The following is an 18,517-nucleotide window of genomic DNA, read 5'->3' on the forward strand; positions in this document are numbered from 1 at the left end:
AGAGACTTGTCCTATGTGGATATCCCAAGGTCATGCTGCTGCAGACCACAGTGTGGCTGGATGTGAAAGTTCCTTGCTCAGGGAACCCCTGACTAACCTAGAACCCATGTGCCTACTCTACCGTCTGGGAAACAGAACAGGCTTCCTCCAGCCGTGCAATTCTCATTTCTACCTATAGGATTTTTAACAATAACAACAACAACAATAATAATAGCAGCTAGAGTACTCATTACGTGCCACACATTGTCCTAAGCATTTTACAAGTATTGTTTCATTTAATTCTCACAACCATCCTTTGAAATAGGTACTATTCTTATTTCCATTTTACGAGAGAGGAAATTGAGTCTGAATCCAGAATCTTTCATCCTAACTATGACACTGTACTGTCTCTTGTTTGAGAACATGCAATTTTGGGGTGGAAAATGCCAAAAGACAGCAATCCAACATTTCTCAGCCTGATCCATTCATCACCTACCCTCTCTCAGCCACAAGAGCATTCCATGTTAGAACTGCTCACAGCAAGAGGTTTGAGAACTGAGGTGAGAGTCAAGAAATGGGTGGTGGATTTGTTACCATTCCAAGTCTTCTCAGGTCAAATCCATATACTCTTTTGCAAAAGAGAGGCGGGATGAGGATGAGGCACTTTTTAAAAATTTGTGGTAAAAAAACAAACAAAACAAAAAACTAGGCACTCTTCAGTGAAGCAGACGGCAACACCACCAGGCTTGATTAAGGAATGACAATATGGAAGGCAGATGGCAGATGCATAGATGCCACACTATTGCCTTTCAGTTAAATATTGCTTGGTGTGTGGGGTTTTTTTTTTTTTTCTTGTAAACCTCCCAAATAAAGTGATTTGCTTTCCTCAAGTTAGAAGTGTTAGCTCGTCTTTCCTTTAAATATCTGTGCATAGCTGTTTTTTTCCCTGCCGATTTGTTACCATCTGTAACCCTTCCTTTGTGAGATGATCTGATGACAACAATTATCTGGGAGAGTAAAAGTGCAGTCTTGAAGCAACATGTAAGGGTGGACTCAGAGTGTGGGCTGTGTGTAACATGATGTCCGAGCACTTTGTGTGTGTTGTATGTGTGTTGTGTGTGTCCAGAACCTCAGTATAGAACATATGTTGGGTCTGGGTGCCTGGTGCGTGTATACATGTTGTGTGAATATGCAGTGTGTGCATTCTGTGAGTGGTGAGTGTGTGTGTGTGTGTGGACCGTGTGTCGGGCTGAGTGCCTGCCTGTGTACTTTGGGTCTATGTGCTCCCTGTATAGATATCGTGCTGACGTCCTGAATGTGGGTCACCTCCTCTGTGCTGCTCTGTATGTGCTGGCTGAAGAGGGGCAGTGCGGACAGCTGAGGGAAGACGTTCTCCATGAGAGCATAATTTCTCAAAGGTGTTTAAAGGGAATGGGGAGGGCCTGCAATCTGGGGAGTTGGGCCAAAAAATATCAGCAGGGTTTGGGCCTGGGTCAAAGGAATGTAAATGACGGGAGGCTTGCAAGAGGGTGTTGCTGGGATGGGTGCTGACCACGAAGCTGAGAGGGAGTCTCCGGCGTTTCTGCAGGGCGGCTCGCTCCGGCTGGGGCGGCAGGCTGGGTGCAGCTCTGCGGGGCTGGCCGCGGGCACCCGGAGCGAGGACCGGGCGCCGGGCGGACGGCGGGGCGCGGCAGGCGCGCTCCTCCCCCTCCCCCACGTCTCCCCCACCCCTGGCGCGGCGCCGCGGCGGGAGGGGGGCGCAGGCAGGCGGGGGCGGCGGCGGCAGCGGAGCAAGAGGCTACGGCGACTGCTGCGATGAAGGGCGGTGGCGCGGCCGGGCCGGGGGCCGAGGCCACGGCCCGGGCGAGGGCCAGCCGCCGGGAGCCCTAAGGTGCCGCCGGCCCCGACTCCACCATGAGCGTCGCGCTCCAGGAGATGGGCGGCGTCGGCAACGTGAGTGGGGGCCCCGGGGGAAAGGACCGGGGTTGGGGGGAGGCAGAGGGGCAGGCGGCGTCGGGAAGGGGCGCCGGCTCGCGGAGAAGGGGCTGTGAACTTGACGGGCGGGGTCGGAGGGACCCAGGCCGGAGAGCCCGGCGGGCCGGAGGGAAGGAGCCCGCACTTCATGCAGGAGGGGCCAGGCCGGGCGAGGGGCGCCGGGGCAGGGCCGTGGGCGCGCAGCTCTTTCTGCCTGACCTGGGTTGGCGCCCCGACTGTCTGGCAGATGGTGGAGTACAAACGCGCCACGCTGCGGGATGAAGACGCACCCGAGACCCCCGTAGAGGGCGGGGCCTCCCCGGACGCCGTGGAGGTGGGCAAGGGGGTCATCCCTGTCTCACCAGGCCCCCGCCCTGGCATGACGGCCGGCACACCCGGGAGCTCTGGGTTGCCCTGGAGGGTCACCTGCCCCCACCTCCGCTCCATCTCTGGCCTCTGCGCTAGGACTATGGTGAGGCGATTCGAAGTCATGACGTTGCACAAAACAGGCTGAGGGATCAACTCAGCTTGCTTCATTGCCCCTGTGCCCCAAGTTAACCCTGTTAGCGTCTTTGCTTCATGGCTCTGGAAACTGCCTGTGCCTTCACCCTCTGGGAGGACTTCTGTGATTGGGTGGCCCACCTGCAGCTTGCTAGCTCCAGGTCCCCCTCTGTTCCCCAGGTGGGATTCCGGAAGAGGACAAGGCACCTCTTGGGCTCGCACACCCAGCTGGAGCTGGTCTTGGCTGGTGTCTCTCTACTGCTGGCTGCACTGCTTCTGGGTTGCTTGGTGGCCCTGTGGGTCCAGTACCACAGAGGTAGGTGGGCCCACTCCTGTCATCAGCCCTCTTAGCTTGCGGGCTCTGGAGGCAGAAGGGGCTGCTAAGGTTCTCCCTGGGTGGGGCCAGCCTTCCCCCAGCTGTTCTCCCTTCTCCCAACCTTCCTGCTGTCACGGCCCCTCCCAAAGCATTTGCCTCTCCTAGACTGACTGACAGTCCCCCACCCCACTACCCCCCATGTCCCCTGCCACAGACCCATCCCACAGCACTTGCCTCACAGAGGCCTGCATTCGAGTGGCCGGAAAAATCCTGGAGTCCCTGGACCGTGGGGTGAGCCCCTGTGAGGACTTTTACCAGTTCTCCTGCGGAGGCTGGATTCGGAGAAACCCTCTGCCTGATGGGCGTTCTCGCTGGAACACCTTCAACAGCCTCTGGGACCAGAACCAGGCCATACTGAAGCACCTGCTCGGTAAATGGGCCTGTCCGGGAGGCACTGAGCCAAGTACATGCCTCATTCCCAGCACAGGGCTCGGCACTTAGTAGGTACTCAAGAAATGTCCATGAATGAATGAATAAGTGGATGACTGCCACCACTCCTGGCATAGGGGATGCAGAGAGCAGGGGGCTCCTGAGGGGTGGAGATGAGTTTGAGGGGGCAGACCTCTGAGGTTAATGAAGGGACTCCTCTCTGCACTCTGGAGCACTGCTGAGGTGTGGTAGGCACCAAGGAGTCTGTAGTGCTTAGAGATCTTTGAGAGTCTCCCTGGACAGGGGAGAGGAAGCTACACTTTGCTGTGGCAGACAGTCTTCCTGGGTCTACATTAGGAGGACTACCCCCTTGAGAAGGCAAGGAGAGGGATCAAGCAAGGGTCCAGGACCCCTCTTAGCAGTTAGCATGGTTGCCACCCGGACCTGTGTTCTATTCAACAGAAAACACCACCTTCAACTCCAGCAGTGAAGCCGAGCGGAAGACACAGCGCTTCTACCTCTCCTGCCTACAGGTGGAGCACATTGAAGAGCTGGGAGCCCAGCCGCTGCGAGACCTCATTGACAAGGTAGGCCCCCGGGATGGGCTGCAGGTGGGGGAGCAGCACAGGCCTTGGGAGAGGATGTGGCCCCAGAAAGCTTTAGGGGCCCCTGTTCCAGAGGTGCCACCATGGTCTCTACTCAGATTGGTGGTTGGAACGTTACGGGGCCCTGGGACCAGGACAACTTCATGGAGGTGCTGAAGGCAGTAGCAGGGACCTACAGGGCCACCCCCTTCTTCACTGTCTACATCAGTGCCGACTCTAAGAGTTCCAACAGCAATGTTATCCAGGTACTAGGCTGGGGAAGGGTGGGGAGGGACTTATGGACTATTTGCTGAGACCAGACTCCCCTCCCCTGTGATGGGCTGGCTGGGGGGGCTCCCCGCACAAGAGTCCAGATTTCAGGGCTGGGAGGACTCACTCTTTACCTTGCTATTGCAGGTGGACCAGTCTGGGCTCTTTCTACCCTCTCGAGATTACTACCTAAACAGGACTGCCAATGAGAAAGTAAGGAGCATCCTCAGAATATCCACCCCAACCCCCCTGAGCTGGGCTGATCCCTGTTTACTTTTCCCTTTGCCCAGGGTCAGAGTGGCGAAGGTGAGCCTATCCTGTCACCTAGTGAGCCGACTACCATTCCTTCTTCTTTCTCTCTTCATTCTCCCCTCCCTGCATTCTTCCCTCCCTCCTTTCTTCCCTTCCCTTTCCTTTCTCCCTTCCTCTTCCCTTCTTTCCTTCCTTCCTTTCTCTTACTCTTCCAGGAAAACATTTTACAGGCACCTACTGTGAGACGTACATTTCAGAGCCACTGTCATAGGAAGCTTTCAGTGTAGATGGGTTCACAGACCTAGATAGCTGAGAACATGGCTCAAAAGAGGGCCTCTGGGACTCAGGAGAGACCCGGCAGCCAGAGAAGTTTTCCTAAGGAGGTTGCATTTGAGCCAGGCCCTGTAGAATATCTAGGACTGGGTGAGGGCATGCTCAGATTTTAAACAAAAGTGTTGAAGAAGGAATAGCTAAGGCGTGTTTGGACCACAGGAAGGGGTCCAGTTTGGCAAAGTGTAGAGCTCAAAGCAGATGAGAGAGTGGAAAGGTGGGTAGGAACTAGTTTGGGAAGGCAGTATGGCTGGGTGTGAAAAGTAGATGCAAGAGAGGGAGCCTGGAGATCAGTTAAGAATGTCTGCAGTACTCCAGGCTCTGAGTCTGTGAGGACCCAAATGGGGGAAGTGGCAGAAGGAAAGTCAGGAAGGGGAGGATGCAAGAGACATAATCAAGTCCAAATCATGAACTGTTGATGCCTGGATGTTAGAAGAGATGAGTCGAAGGAGGAACAGGTAAAGATAGTTGAGGCTGTGCACCTGAATGATGGTGGAATGGAGGGGTCCTTAGAGAATTTGGGGTCCCTACAGGGAGAACCAGCTTCAAGCACATTGGGGAGGTGGTGATATCACAGGAAAAAGGCAGACTTTGAAGTCAGACCTTGATTTTAATCCCAGCTTGGCAGCTTGGTGCAAGTTGATTAAGCTCTCTGAGGCTGTTTCTTCATCTGAAAAATGGGGATCACAGCATCTACCTCATATAGTGCTTGGAGGCAGGAGGAGGATGCAAGTTTATGCTTCTGCATGTGGCAGACCCTTAGGGAGTGGGAGCTGCTCATTTCAGACGTGTGAGTGTGAGGGACCTGGGTATCATCTCTGTACAGAGGTCAGCAGACAGCTGTGAAAGCTGGGTGGGGTCCTGGAGAGAGCACGGGCCTGGAGGGAGCCGAAGGCTTGAGGGGCATCTCCTTAAAAGCCTAGACAAAGGCTTAGGAGAAGTGAGAGAAAGGGTAAGACTAGAGAAGGAAAAGAAGGAGATCTTTGGGACTTCCCTGGTGGCGCAGTGGATAAGACTCTGTGCTCCCAATGCAGGGGGCCCGGGTTTGATCCCTGGTCCGGGAACTGGATCCCACATGCATGCCGCACCTAAGAGTTTGCATGCCACAACTAAGGAGCCCGTGTGCCGCAAGTAAGACCCAGTGCAACCAAATAAATACATAAATATTTTTTTTAAAAAAAGAAGGAGGAGGAGATCCTTGTATTTTAAGGGCAGCGGGAGAAAGAGAGACTTCTGTGGGGAAGGACAACCAGGAGGAGGGGTTTGTCCTTCTCCCATTCGCTCCCAAACACTTACCAAGCATCCCTCAGCCAGACCCTCCGCTAGCATGTGGTGAACAAGACACTGCCACTCAGTGGGGGAGAAGGCATGAAATGGCCAAGCGCAGTTATCCTGTGTACAGTTGCTGGGACTGTTGTAAGAGGAGGAGCATGGCATTCCGAGAGTGCAGTAACAGGGAGCCAGCTTGGTCCTAGGGTGAGGGTAGGCTGTGGGAAGGGAGAGGGTTCTAGGCAAAGGGAACAGCTGATGCAAAGGCTCTGAGGTGGGAAGGGGTGTGACTTGTTGACAGATCAGAGAGGGGAGTAGGAGGGGAGAGTGGGCCAAGTCCTTCTGGACAGGTAGGTAGAGTCATGTTATACATAAACACTATGGGTCAAGTTTAGCATTTATCCCAAAGAAATGGAATAGGAAACTCAAAAGTGGAGAGTGTTATGAACAGATGTGTGGTTTTGATATCACCTGAGTTAGGGGAGGAATTTTGAGAATTCAGGAGAGAACCACATGGTCTGACCCCCAGGAAAGGGCAGGAGAAGCCTCAGTTCAGCTCTCAGTGTGTCACCAGTTGTCTTGGGTAGGAAGTCTCCTGTGCCAGCATCTAGGGGAAGCTGTAGTGCCAAAGGAAGTATTGGGAATTCTCTGGCGGTCCAGTGGTTAGCACTCCACACCTCCAGTGCCAGGGGCCCGGGTTTGATCCCTGGTCAGGGAACTAAGATCCCGCAAGCCGAGTGTCACGGCCAAAAAAAAAAACCACATTTAAAAAAAACGGCAAGTCTTAAGCTGAAAGTAAGGAAGTAGGGAGAGAGGGGTAAGTGAGTTGGGGGTCGGGGCAAGATCACTGGTTGAACCAACCATCCACTTTAGGAGCTGGGATAACTGGAATTGGTATGCAAACCTCTTCTTCTGACAGCAGCAGCAAGAAAGAGGGGAGGTGGGAAAAAGGAGATATTTTGATGTGCAGAGAATGGATATTAAGGGATCTAAAACTTCTCAGTAAAGTGGAAGAGGAGATGGCCTTTGGCAATTAAAGGAGCCCTGGGTGTGGCTTCAGGGCAAGAGTGAGAGTGGTCCCTGGGATGAGGACCACAGGAAGTCAGTGCTGAGCAGGGCTGAGGGTCTGTGCATGGGTTTTCATCCATCAGTCAACAAATATTTATTGAGCACCTACTATGTGCCAGATGCTGTGCTAGAGCCTGCGACTACAGTGCAGAACAGAACAAACAGCCCCTGCCCCCATGCAGCTCAAGTGCCAGCAGGCGCTGAGGCAACATGGGTTTGTTCTGAGCCCAGGCAGTGCTGGGATTGTGGCCCTGGAGTCATCAGGCCTGGGCCACATTTCAACTCTGCCATCTGCTAGTTTGTGGTATGAGTCAAATTATGTAATCTTGCCAAGCTTCATCTGTAAAATGGAACTAATACTTTATGGAGTTGCCGTGGTGGGCGCAGGGTCAGGGGGCAGATATATTACATGTAAAACGCCAGCAGAGAATTTGATACATGTATATACATGTAGTCACTAAATATTTCTTTTCTGTGCTTTTCTCCCCCTTGGAGACCAGAGGGAAAGGCAGCAAGTTTGAGGCCTGGCAGGATGGGAGGTAGAAGGAAATTGAAGCCACTGTGGACCAAATTCCCCATTGGGGTCCACTCAGCTGTTAAGTGAAGGCACATGGTCACTGATGGGCTGGGAAAAGTAGAAGGGCTTTAGGAAATGAGAAGGCAGAGCAGTATGGGAAGCGGATCCATCCACTGGACAAATATTTACAGGGCTCCTATTCTGTGCTAGGCCCTATTCCAGACCCTTGGGATACAGTGGTGAATAAGCCACTGTAACTTGGAACAGTGCTCTCCTGGAACTTACCTTCTCCTTGGGGAAACAGATGATGAACAATTGCATAAATAAATAAAAAAAGATCCTAGCAGATGGTGATAAGCAGTATGACAGAAATGATAAGGGTCATCCAGGAAAGCTTCTACGAGGAGGGTCTGCAGACGAGACAGTGAGGAGGGTCTGCAGAAGAGATGGTGAGCAGGGGTAGCAGCCAGAATAGTCATCTTAGCCTTGGGCAGGACTTGTTGCTGGGCTCTGAGGATGACTTGGGGCCTTGACAGGTGCTTACCGCCTACCTGGACTACATGGAGGAGCTGGGTATGCTGCTGGGAGGACATCCAGCCTCCACGCGGGAGCAGATGCAGCAGGTGCTGGAGCTGGAGATACAACTGGCCAACATCACGGTGCCCCAGGACCAGCGGCGGGATGAGGAGAGGATCTACCACAAGATGAGCATCGCAGAGCTGCAGGTGGGGCAGGCAGGGAACAGAGACAGCTGTGGGGGGGGGGGGCCAGCCCTGGCACAGGCCACCCAGCTTCCCTTCATGCCATCTGTCTGAGGCAGCCAAGCCTCTCCTCATTTCCTTGCTTTCTCTGAGCTTCCCAGCTGAACTGTTGCTATCCTGGAAGGAAAAGTGGTGTCCATTTTAGGGCACCCCCACTGGGCCATCCCTTGGTCCCTTTCGTATTGTCTGGGGATGCATACAGGGATTATGTTAAAAATCTATGACAACTTGTACAAGATGTCCACAAAACAATCAGAAGAGAAATGGAAGCATCTCCTGGAGGGCCCTTACTGTGCCAGGCATCAGCCTCTTAGTCGTTGGATTATGGAAAAGTTGGGTAAGGGGGGGTTCTGGAGGAGAGCCAGGTATGTAGGGAACCTGGGTGGTATCTGGAGAGTTTGTTAACTGTCTGAAAGATATTTGAATATCTGCAGCCCAACTAAATATCACACATGATAGTTTTCCTTGTATGATATGTGATTGGGTTTCCTGATTGAAGAGCACTTAGGCATGAAAACGGGTTTAATATAGGAAGGGGCCTCCAAGCAGCTAGTAGCTGTTGCTATGACAATGGAAAGGGCTCCCAGCTCCACTGTATCAATGGCGGAGTGGTCTGCTGAAAGCCAAGGGGGCAGGGACGCTTGAGATTTTTTTGCTCACAGGCCCTGGCGCCCTCCATGGACTGGCTGGAGTTCTTGTCCTTCTTGCTGTCACCGCTGGAGCTGGGTGATTCTGAGCCTGTGGTGGTGTATGGGATGGATTATTTGCAGCAGGTGTCAGAGCTCATCAACCGCACAGAGCCAAGGTGGGGGGTGGAGCCCAAGGTGTCAGGGGTGGGGCTCAGGGCTCTGTGCAGGCTCTTCCCCTAGGCCAGGGCTTCAGGGGACCCACTTGTGGTCTCTGTTTCCACACCTAGCTCCAACCTGACTTTTACAGGCAGGTGTGTGGTCCCAGGGTAAGAGAGAGGGATTATGGGACAGCTCCCACATGTGCCTCTCGGGACTCCTGCTGTCTGCATGCTGGTAGAGCTGGTTTGGGGTGGAAATGTTACCTGCCTTTACCATATGTTCTGGCTACCTGAATGCCAGTGTCCTGAACAATTACCTGATCTGGAACCTGGTACAGAAGACAACATCAAGCCTGGATCGCCGCTTTGAGTCTGCACAAGAGAAGCTGCTGGAGACCCTCTATGGCACCAAGAAGGTGGGCTTTCTGACTCTGCTCCCACCTTCCAATCCAGTCAAGCTGACACTTCACACCCACTGTGTGTCAGGCACCATTTGCACATGGAGCACAGGATTAGGAATCAGGCTGACTTGGGTTCCATTCCTAACTCCTCTATTTCTTGGCCTATGGGACCTTGAGCATATCCCCCCACCTCTCTGACTCTCCATTTCTTAGTCTGTAAAACAGGAATTTCTTGTGGGGTTGTTACGAGGACTGAGTTCACGTAAGTGAAGCACCTACCCAGTGCATGCTATGTGTAGGCACTCAACTTTGATGATGAGGGTGAAGGAGAAAATGAATAAATGCAGTTCTTAGTTTCAAGAAGCCCTGTTAAGTGGGGGAAGGAGACGTGTAAACAAACATTATATTTTGGGGTGATAAGTGCTCACACTGAGTGACAAACCTTCTTTGTGTTGTAGGACAGAGGTGGAGACAGCACATTTTACCTGGGGGATGGGGGGCATTAGGAAAGGCTTCTCTGAAGAGGTGACATTTGAAGAATGAGTTCATCAAGAAAGCCAGGGAAAAGGGATTCCAGGCTGAAGGAATACCATGTGTAAATTCTCAGAGGCCAGAAGGACCGTGGTAGTTTTGCATGTGTTCTGGCATGACTTTGAGGACAGGGCACCGGAGAGGCCGAGGGTGGTGAGGCGGGCCTGGGGCAATCCTTGGAGGGACCTGAATACTGTGCCTAGGAAGGCTGGCCTTGATTCAGGGATGGAGAACCTGGGATGGTTTTAAGCAGATGTGTAACCTGGTTGGATTTATGTATTAGATCATCTTTCTGCAGCTAAATGGAAGATGGATGGAGGGGGTGACGGGAGGGGGATGAGAATGGAGTCGAGTGTCTAGTTAGGAGGCCACTGCAATCTTCAGGCAAGAGGTGACAGTGTTATAGGACAGGAAAGTGGCAACGGCATGGACGGAGGAGACGATTAAGAAGCAGAGTTAGTATTCGAATCTGGTGATAGATTGAACGTGAGGGTAGGGAGATGGAGGAAGCTGGTGACTCCCAGGTTTCTGGTATGGGGGACTGACTGGATATAAGACTGAGATGTGCAGCTGAGCAAAGAAACGTCTGGACCCCAGTGGGCCTCTGAGAAACATGAGGAGGAGAGTGCTGCAAATAGAGTGGGCAGCACACATGTCCCTCCTGAGGTTTCGTTGCTGGGGTTGGCATGCTTTGCGATATTGCCCTTCATTTTCCCTGGAGTCTGAGGGAGAGATGGTACCCCAAACCCAGGCCTCCTATGTGCAGAGCTGAGAGGGGTTGGCCCTAGAGACAGAGAAAGGCCCTCAGACCGGAGGGCAGAGCCATCTCCAGGAGGCCTGGCTCTTTACCCCTTCCAGTCCTGCACTCCAAGGTGGCAGACCTGCATCTCCAACACGGACGACGCTCTTGGCTTCGCTCTGGGCTCCCTCTTTGTGAAGGCCACGTTTGACCGGCAGAGTAAGGAAATTGTGAGTCTTCAGGGTCCTTCCAACACTGCCCCTTGTTTTAGTTAAAATTCACCATTCATGTTTGTATGTACCTACAGGGAAAAAATTGGGAGGAAATTCATCGACAAATTAATGGTGATTACTTTGGGTGGTTGGGATTATGAGGGATCTTTTTTTTGTTTTTGTCTTTTAAAGTTTTCTGTGTTTTCCAAGTTTTCTACAATGAGTTTATGTTACCTATATAATTAGAAAAATAATGTTTACTTTTTAGGAAATGATGTTTGTGCTTAAAATATTACCTATAAGGATGTAAATGGCAGTGTTGTTTATAATAGGCAAAAATGACAACAGCTTAAATGTCCAGCATAGGGGACTGGAAAAACAAATTGTGATTAGCCTGGATTATGAGGCAGCCTTAAAACTGATGATTGTTAAGTGAAAAGAAAGTAAGTTATGAAATATATATATGTTGCACAACATAATTCCATATTATATGTGTGTGTGTGTGTGTGTGTGTGTGTGTGTATATATATGAATATCCCAGCAGGGGAAGACACTAGACATAGGTAATCAAAATGTTGAAAGGAGTTATCTGTGAGGGATAAGATTTTAAATGGTCTATTTTCTTCTTCAACTCTTCTCAATTTTCCACATTTTCTGCTATTAATGCCTTCTTTTCATAATCGGATAAAAATCAATGCACTACATTAAATTATAATGTTAATTCAGTTAACTTATTGCCAGTTTTTTGATTAATTAGAAAAAAAGCCACCACAGTCCCAGTACCTTCACAAATCATGTTTCCTTCTCATCCTGCCCAGATGCTCAGCCTTATTTCAAGAGTCTGGGTACTCCCATGTGCTCCTCTGGAAGGACAGGGATGGGGCACGAGGGAGGATGGGGCACTAGGGTAGACGGGGAGAAAGGATGCTTTAATGTGAGTGGGAGGCAGACTTGTGCACCCTCCTTCCCAGGCAGAGGGGATGATCAGCGAGATCCGGACTGCCTTTGAGGAGGCCCTGGGACAGCTGGTTTGGATGGATGAGAAGACCCGCCAGGCAGCCAAGGAGAAAGTGAGCAGTGGCCAGGGTTGGGGTGCCATCTTGAGGTGAGGATGGAGAGTACAGTTTTGGCGGGGTGGGGGAGCCTGGGGAGGAAAACCCTTAACCTGGTCTCTTTAGGCAGATGCCATCTATGATATGATTGGTTTCCCAGACTTCATCCTGGAGCCCAAAGAGCTGGATGATGTTTATGATGGGGTGAGTACCCTGCCCATCAGTACTGAACCTTAGCCCTGTGGGGGGCACAGGGCTCAGGAATGGGAGCTCAAGTGCTGAGAGGGAAGGAGATACTTGTTGCTGCCTTTCAGAGGCAAGTGCAGGCAGCCAGCATTGCTCAAGTGCTGGCTGTGTGCCAGGCTGCAGGCCCGACAGCAGTAGAATGCAGTGTTCACAAGCAGGGATTTGTAGTCAAACCTGTTTTTACCTAACTGCAACCTTGGACAATTTATATAACCTCTCTGAGCCTCAGTTTCTTCATCTGTAAAAGGGAGTCCTATTAGCACTTACCTGATAGGATTGTTGTGAGAATAAAAGGAGATAGTATTAAAAAAAAATAAAGCAGCTACAACATAATATTGGCAATTATTATTTATTAGATATTTTACACCCATTTTACAGTTGAAGAAACTGAGGCTCAGAAGGGTGCTAATTAGTAGCCAAACTGGGACTATTATCTTCTCCAACGTGTTCTCTCACTGGCTTTCTACTTCCTACCATTCCCACAGTATGAAGTGTCTGAAGATTCCTTCTTCCAGAACATGTTGAATTTGTACAACTTCTCTGCTAAGGTGATGGCTGACCAGCTCCGCAAGCCTCCCAGCCGGGACCAGTAAGAATGGGGGCTGCAGACACTTGGGGCAGCAGGAGACGTACGGGAGGTTTCCAGGGCTGAGGGAAGGGGATGGCAAGATGGATCCCAAATGAGGCACGAGGTTCTTCTAGAATGTAGGTCAGGGCTGCTGGGCATCGAGAATCAGGCTCCGCCTCAGCTTCTCCCTTCCCCAGGTGGAGTATGACCCCCCAGACAGTGAATGCCTACTACCTTCCAACCAAGAATGAAATCGTCTTCCCCGCCGGCATCCTGCAGGCCCCCTTCTACGCCCGCAACCACCCCAAGTGTGTCTGAGGCAGGAGGGGCTGGGTGCTGGGGCCTGGGCCTGTGGGTGAGCTGGGAGCAGGGCTGGAGGTGGGATCTAGAAGTCCCCCCACCATGTCCTCACTCAACATTCCTCACCTACCAGGGCCCTGAACTTTGGTGGCATCGGCGTGGTGATGGGCCACGAGTTGACACATGCCTTTGATGACCAAGGTAGAGGTCCATGCAGTTGTCTCCTCCAGCCTAGAATTCCTAGTGGCTCCTGCAAAACCTTGGGATGTTGGAAGCAGGCCCTGTGGACCCTGGGGTCTGTGGACTAGGGCTGGTGGGGGCACTTGTGCCCCCAAGGGTTGAGTTCCGGTCTCGGTGGGGTGCAAAGGTTAGTTCTCCTCAGGGCGCGAGTATGACAAGGAAGGGAACCTGCGGCCATGGTGGCAGAATGAGTCGCTGGCAGCCTTCCGGAATCACACGGCCTGCATGGAGGAGCAGTATAGCCAGTACCAGGTCAACGGGGAGAAGCTCAACGGCCGCCAGACGCTGGGGGAGAACATCGCTGACAACGGAGGGCTTAAGGCTGCCTACAACGTGAGTGGCCCCCTGGTGGCTGAGGCTCACCTGCCCTGGGGGGCCAGGGCACTGGGTGGAGCTGGTGGGCAGGCCCCGACAGACTTGCCATCCGTTCCCAACCCCAGGCTTACAAAGCATGGCTAAGAAAGCATGGGGAGGAGCAGCAGCTACCAGCCGTGGGGCTCACCAACCACCAGCTCTTCTTTGTGGGATTTGCCCAGGTATTGCCCTCCTGGGAGGCCGGGGGTCTGCCCTTCTCCTACAACCTCCTGGGCATGTCCTTAGAAGTCTGGGGCATGCAGAAGGGACTGGGAAATGGGGCCGAAGTTGGAGTGTGGAAAGTGGTTTGGGAAGGCCTCGTGAAGCCTTTTGGCGGGGTCCACAAAAGCACGTGAGGAGGGCTGAGGAGGGAGAAGGCTTCAGGAGGCTTTTGCAGATCTCGAAGGGCAGGGCTGCCCTGCCTGATGGGGCAAGGGGTGGGGAGCGGGACTGATCTTCACGATGCTCCTGTGAGGTGGCTGTGGAGGAGGAAGCGCGGGGCAAAGTGGCTCGTCCAGGGCTACCCAGGAATAAAGTAAGTGGCAGACTCAGCAGGGTCTCCCCCAGGTACTTTGCACTACAGCAGGCAGCCTCTGGGGGCTGGGTTTCTTCCCCTGGGACACATCCATCTGGGCAACCCATTGTCCAGGCAGCTTTGAAAGGCCCTTAAGAGGGAGGGCGCTTTCTCCTCCCTCGGTGCCGATGGCAAGGGGTCGGGGCTGAGACTCCGTCTAAGCCCTCTCCTACATCCCTGAGGCCCCCGGAGCCCAGGGCCTGGGGCGGTGGTGCCATGTGTCCCTGGGGCAGCTCTGCTGCAGCTGGGGCAGTGGCCTTGCCCGCACTAGACACCCTGTGTCCCCGTGTCTGTCCTGGCCTGCAGGTGTGGTGCTCGGTCCGCACACCCGAGAGCTCTCACGAGGGGCTGGTGACGGACCCCCACAGCCCTGCCCGCTTCCGCGTGCTGGGCACGCTCGCCAACTCCCGTGACTTCCTGCGGCACTTCGGCTGCCCTGTCGGCTCCCCCATGAACTCAGGGCAGCTTTGTGAGGTGTGGTAGACCTGGGTCGGGGAGAAATGGCCAGCTGTTGCCAGGGCCTGGGGCAGCTTGCCCAGCGAGGCTGTCTGCTCTGCGGTTTGGAGAAGGCAAATGCCAGCTGGGCTGGGTCCAGCCCCTCCACACCACAGATAACATGAGTCCTAGTCCCTCCTCGACCACCACATCGTGCCTCTGCTTTGGGGGTGTCCCTGCCTCCAGCAGAGCCCCCACCATTCACTGTGACATTCTTCTGCGTCACCCTGCCTGGAGGAGGCCTGGGCAGGGGGCACCAGCTCCCACAGGAAGCAGTCCACCTCTTCTAGTCCCAAGCTCCCTGGGCTTGGTGGCCACGGGGCCTGCGGTGACTGCCACACGCTGACCACGCAGGGCCCGGCTGGTGTGCCTCCCACACTTCTCCCCAAGGCTCACTCAGTGCTCCCTCGGGAGTAGACGGAGCTCCTTTTAGCCCCACCCTCGGGGTGGCCCCCACCCCGTGTTGCTCCTGCTGCTGCTCCTAATACTGCTGCCAGCCCTCGCTGACAATACACCTGTGCTGAGTTCCTAGTGGAAGCCTTCACGAACCTTCCTGCTGCCTCCCAGGTTCCCTGGGCTCAGAGGGGAAGAGTGTACCTGGAGGGGATGCTAGTCCCTGTGTCTCGGCGTACAAGTCTTAGGGGATGACTGATTCTCCCTGGACCAAGCAGGAAAGCAGATAGAGCAGGGAGAGGGAAGGATAGAGTTTATTTTTACAGGAAAGAGGGTGGGGAAGGGTGGTCTTGGCCCTGTAGGACCCTGTGCCAATAAACAGACACGCATCAGTCAGCCTGTCTCTTCCTTCAGTCCTGTTTTCATTTACTCATTCCACCAGTATTTATTGAGTACCTGCTGTATGCCAGGTACTCTTACAGGCACTCATTTACTCACTCACCAGACATAGGGGACTGAAATTTGAAGTCCCAAGAAGACAAAGAAAGAGGCAGGATGGAGGAATGGCATGAAATTGAGTCTGGCAAGTGGAGTACATCCTCCGCTCACTGGTGGCCATGTTCCATCACTGGCTGTTCTATAGCTGGAAGCGTTTGCCACGGCCCTCTACTGGTGCATGCAGCTGGGTCTGACACTGAGACTGGGTAACTACTTGGCCAGGGTCAGCTTGGAAGATGGGTGGCCCTTGCCCTGCAGTGGAGGGCAGCCCTGGCCAAGGTAGCATTTCACTCCCTGGAGCTTGGAGCACCAGCCTCTGCTTGTGGCTGAGAAGACATGCATTTCTCCATGTTCTCAAAGGCTCAGCGCTCCTGAGAGCCGCTCATCCCACCTACACACGCTCATCGAGGCCTACCGAGTTCCAGGCACAGAGACTGCAGGTTTGGCTGCCACCCTCCAGAACAAGTGAGGGAAACGGAGCATTTATTGAATACCTCTGTGTTCCAGGCACTTCTGCTAGGTGGCTCATTTCTTCCTTCCTTCATTTATTTATAAATTTATATATTCATAGATTTATTTTTATAAGTATATTGATTACCAATAATGTGCCAGGCACTGGTGACGGAAAGAGGAATAAGGTGATTCCCTCCCTCAGGTGACTCTTCTTCTGTTGGCACTTTCACCTTCATAAGCTCACCCGATCCTCGCAGCAACATATTTTATAAGTGCTCCGGTTTCCATTTTACAGGTCTAACTGTAAACACTTCACTGCAGTCAGAGACCTGGATTGAAATTGAAGCTCTGACAGCTGTGTGAGCTTGAGCCGGTTCCCTAACCTCTATGAGCCTCAGTTTCTTTATCTGTAAAATGAGAACCAGAGCAAAGCAGTGGAAAGAGTCCAGTCTCAGTTCTCTTTAAAATGCAGTGTTCCCCAAGGTGTAAGTAGGTGTGGGTTTATTAAGTTTGGGGGGGGGTAAGAGTGAAGCTTTGTCAGTGATTGCTGCTGGGGTCAGTGGTTCCTGGGTGATGGCACCAGCACATGTCCCATAGTCTGTATCCCGTCCCAGCATCAGGCTGTCCCCATAAAGAGCTGTATGTGGGTCTCTGTCAAGTTACTTGGAACTGTGGCTGCTCACCAAGGGAAGGAAGTTGCTGCCTACTGAGAAAAAGGAAAAGTGGCCTTGGGAACTCTAAGACCAAGGGAAAGCATGGCTTGAGTCTCTGCTCTGAGAGCAAAACTCTAGGAGGGGTGGCAAAGTGTATTGGAAAGAGGAGGGCCATCACGTCTGGAAATCTGGTTCTGGCTCCAGTTCTGCCAACCCCAAGCTGTGACACCAGGCACGGCTTATCCCCTCTTCAGATCTCAGTAACCTTAGCAGTCTGTAAAATAAGTGGGTTGGATGAGATGATCTCTGAGGACTAGATCAGCTTTAATGTTTTAAGAAGTGAATTCAGGGGCTTAGCAAGTTCCAGAAGCCAAAGAAATATTAAGAAATGGCTTGTGAAGTTTGGGTGTTGCACAGAGTGTGAGATTTATAATGTCACTGTAATGATAGAGGAGATAGGCTTGGTATCACAAAGCCTTGCCCTTCCCTTGACACCTGATTTCAGAGGCCAGCTTGGGATACTGACCAGCTGGCCACTGTGGCATTAAAACTCCATATTTGCAAAGGTCCAAGTGTCAAATGATGATGATGATGATGATAATGATGATGAGCAGCCCTCATTACCAAGTCCCTTTTTTTTTTTTTTTTTGCTTAAGCCTGTGCTAAGCACTTTAAAAACATCACCTCATTAAATTCCCACAACAACTTATAAGGAGGTCCTATCATTGTCTCTATCTTACAAGTGGCAAAACTAAGGAAAAAGATGACATAACTTCCAGTGTCAGCTAAGACAGATTGCATTAAAGTCAAATTTGGAACTCAGATCCTCAGATTTGGAATTCAGATGTTCTTAATCATCACCATTTAGTCTGCTAAGTCATGGCAGAATTTAGACTCAAGCATATACATCTGCCTTCTGGGCAATTTTATCATGCTTCCAAGTGAGGCCATTAGCAGCAGGTACACTTTCATGGCCCCCATCTCACCCGGGCCAGGTACATGTGACAACCATGCAGCTGCAGGAAACCTAAGCACATGCTGACCTGAAATTAAGCCAGGTGGCACTGTTTGTTGAGCACTCTGCAGGTGCTTGGTTCCACGGGCAAGGCAAGGTGAACATCAAGTGACAGATGTAACCTTCACCCTTAGTAGCCTGCCAAGCTGATAAATATGCATCTGCAATATGCTCTGATGTGTTAAAGCAGAAGGGGGAATAATGGATGGTGCTCCTGGGTGGACACATGAGAGCAGTTATTAGTAAGGTGCTGGGCCATACCCTACACTATCCCATTGGAAGTTTGACTAATTCCCATGCACAATACAGTAACATATGCCAAACAATATGATTTCATACTTGGAAGTGCTCTCGAAATGTCAAGTTGGAAGAGAATCTCCATAAAATAAGCACAGTTTCAGTAGACCTATTACGAATCACAAATGGAGACTCCTGACAGTTTCCCAATGCTGAGCTCTGGGCTCCAAAGAGAGCTCCCAATGGGCCATTATTATAAACAAAGATGACCTGAAGTTGAATGCAAAGCCATTCATTCATTCATTTATTCAACAAATATTTGTCAAGGCCTACCACAAGCCAGCTATTAGATTGGGTGCTAGGGGCATAAAGTTGAACAAGACACAGTTCCTGTCCTCTAAGAGCTCAGAGTGGAGGGAGGGAGAGGTATGTATCAAGCATTGTAGGAGAACAGGGAAGAAATTAATAACTTGAAAGACAGAACAGGAAAGGCTTCCTACACAGGTGATACTGAGCTGG

At 52.1% G+C, this 18,517-nt stretch overlaps 1 protein-coding gene across 3 annotated transcripts; it reads left to right on the forward strand.

Annotated features, from left to right (window-relative positions):
- The first annotated feature begins 1,893 nt into the window (after positions 1 to 1,893).
- On the forward strand, positions 1,894 to 14,737 carry ECE2 (endothelin converting enzyme 2). 3 transcript variants are annotated; one of them, XM_059922054.1, is made up of 19 exons: positions 1,894 to 1,932; positions 2,201 to 2,425; positions 2,635 to 2,770; positions 2,985 to 3,200; positions 3,662 to 3,786; positions 3,903 to 4,049; positions 4,201 to 4,266; positions 8,026 to 8,214; positions 8,913 to 9,055; positions 9,339 to 9,453; positions 10,828 to 10,938; positions 11,892 to 11,990; positions 12,099 to 12,176; positions 12,704 to 12,807; positions 12,984 to 13,094; positions 13,220 to 13,287; positions 13,469 to 13,659; positions 13,767 to 13,862; positions 14,561 to 14,737. In XM_059922054.1, exons 1-19 carry the CDS (start codon positions 1,894 to 1,896, stop codon positions 14,735 to 14,737), a joined length of 2,436 nt encoding a protein of 811 aa, XP_059778037.1. The 3 variants fall into 3 exon arrangements, with proteins under 3 accessions (XP_059778037.1, XP_059778038.1, XP_059778039.1); XM_059922055.1 differs by having other exon boundaries at positions 2,201 to 2,287; XM_059922056.1 differs by lacking the exon at positions 2,201 to 2,425.
- Positions 14,738 to 18,517: the final 3,780 nt, after the last annotated feature.

This window comes from Balaenoptera ricei, chromosome 4 (genome assembly GCF_028023285.1).
Source record: "Balaenoptera ricei isolate mBalRic1 chromosome 4, mBalRic1.hap2, whole genome shotgun sequence".
Lineage (NCBI taxonomy): Eukaryota > Metazoa > Chordata > Mammalia > Artiodactyla > Balaenopteridae > Balaenoptera > Balaenoptera ricei.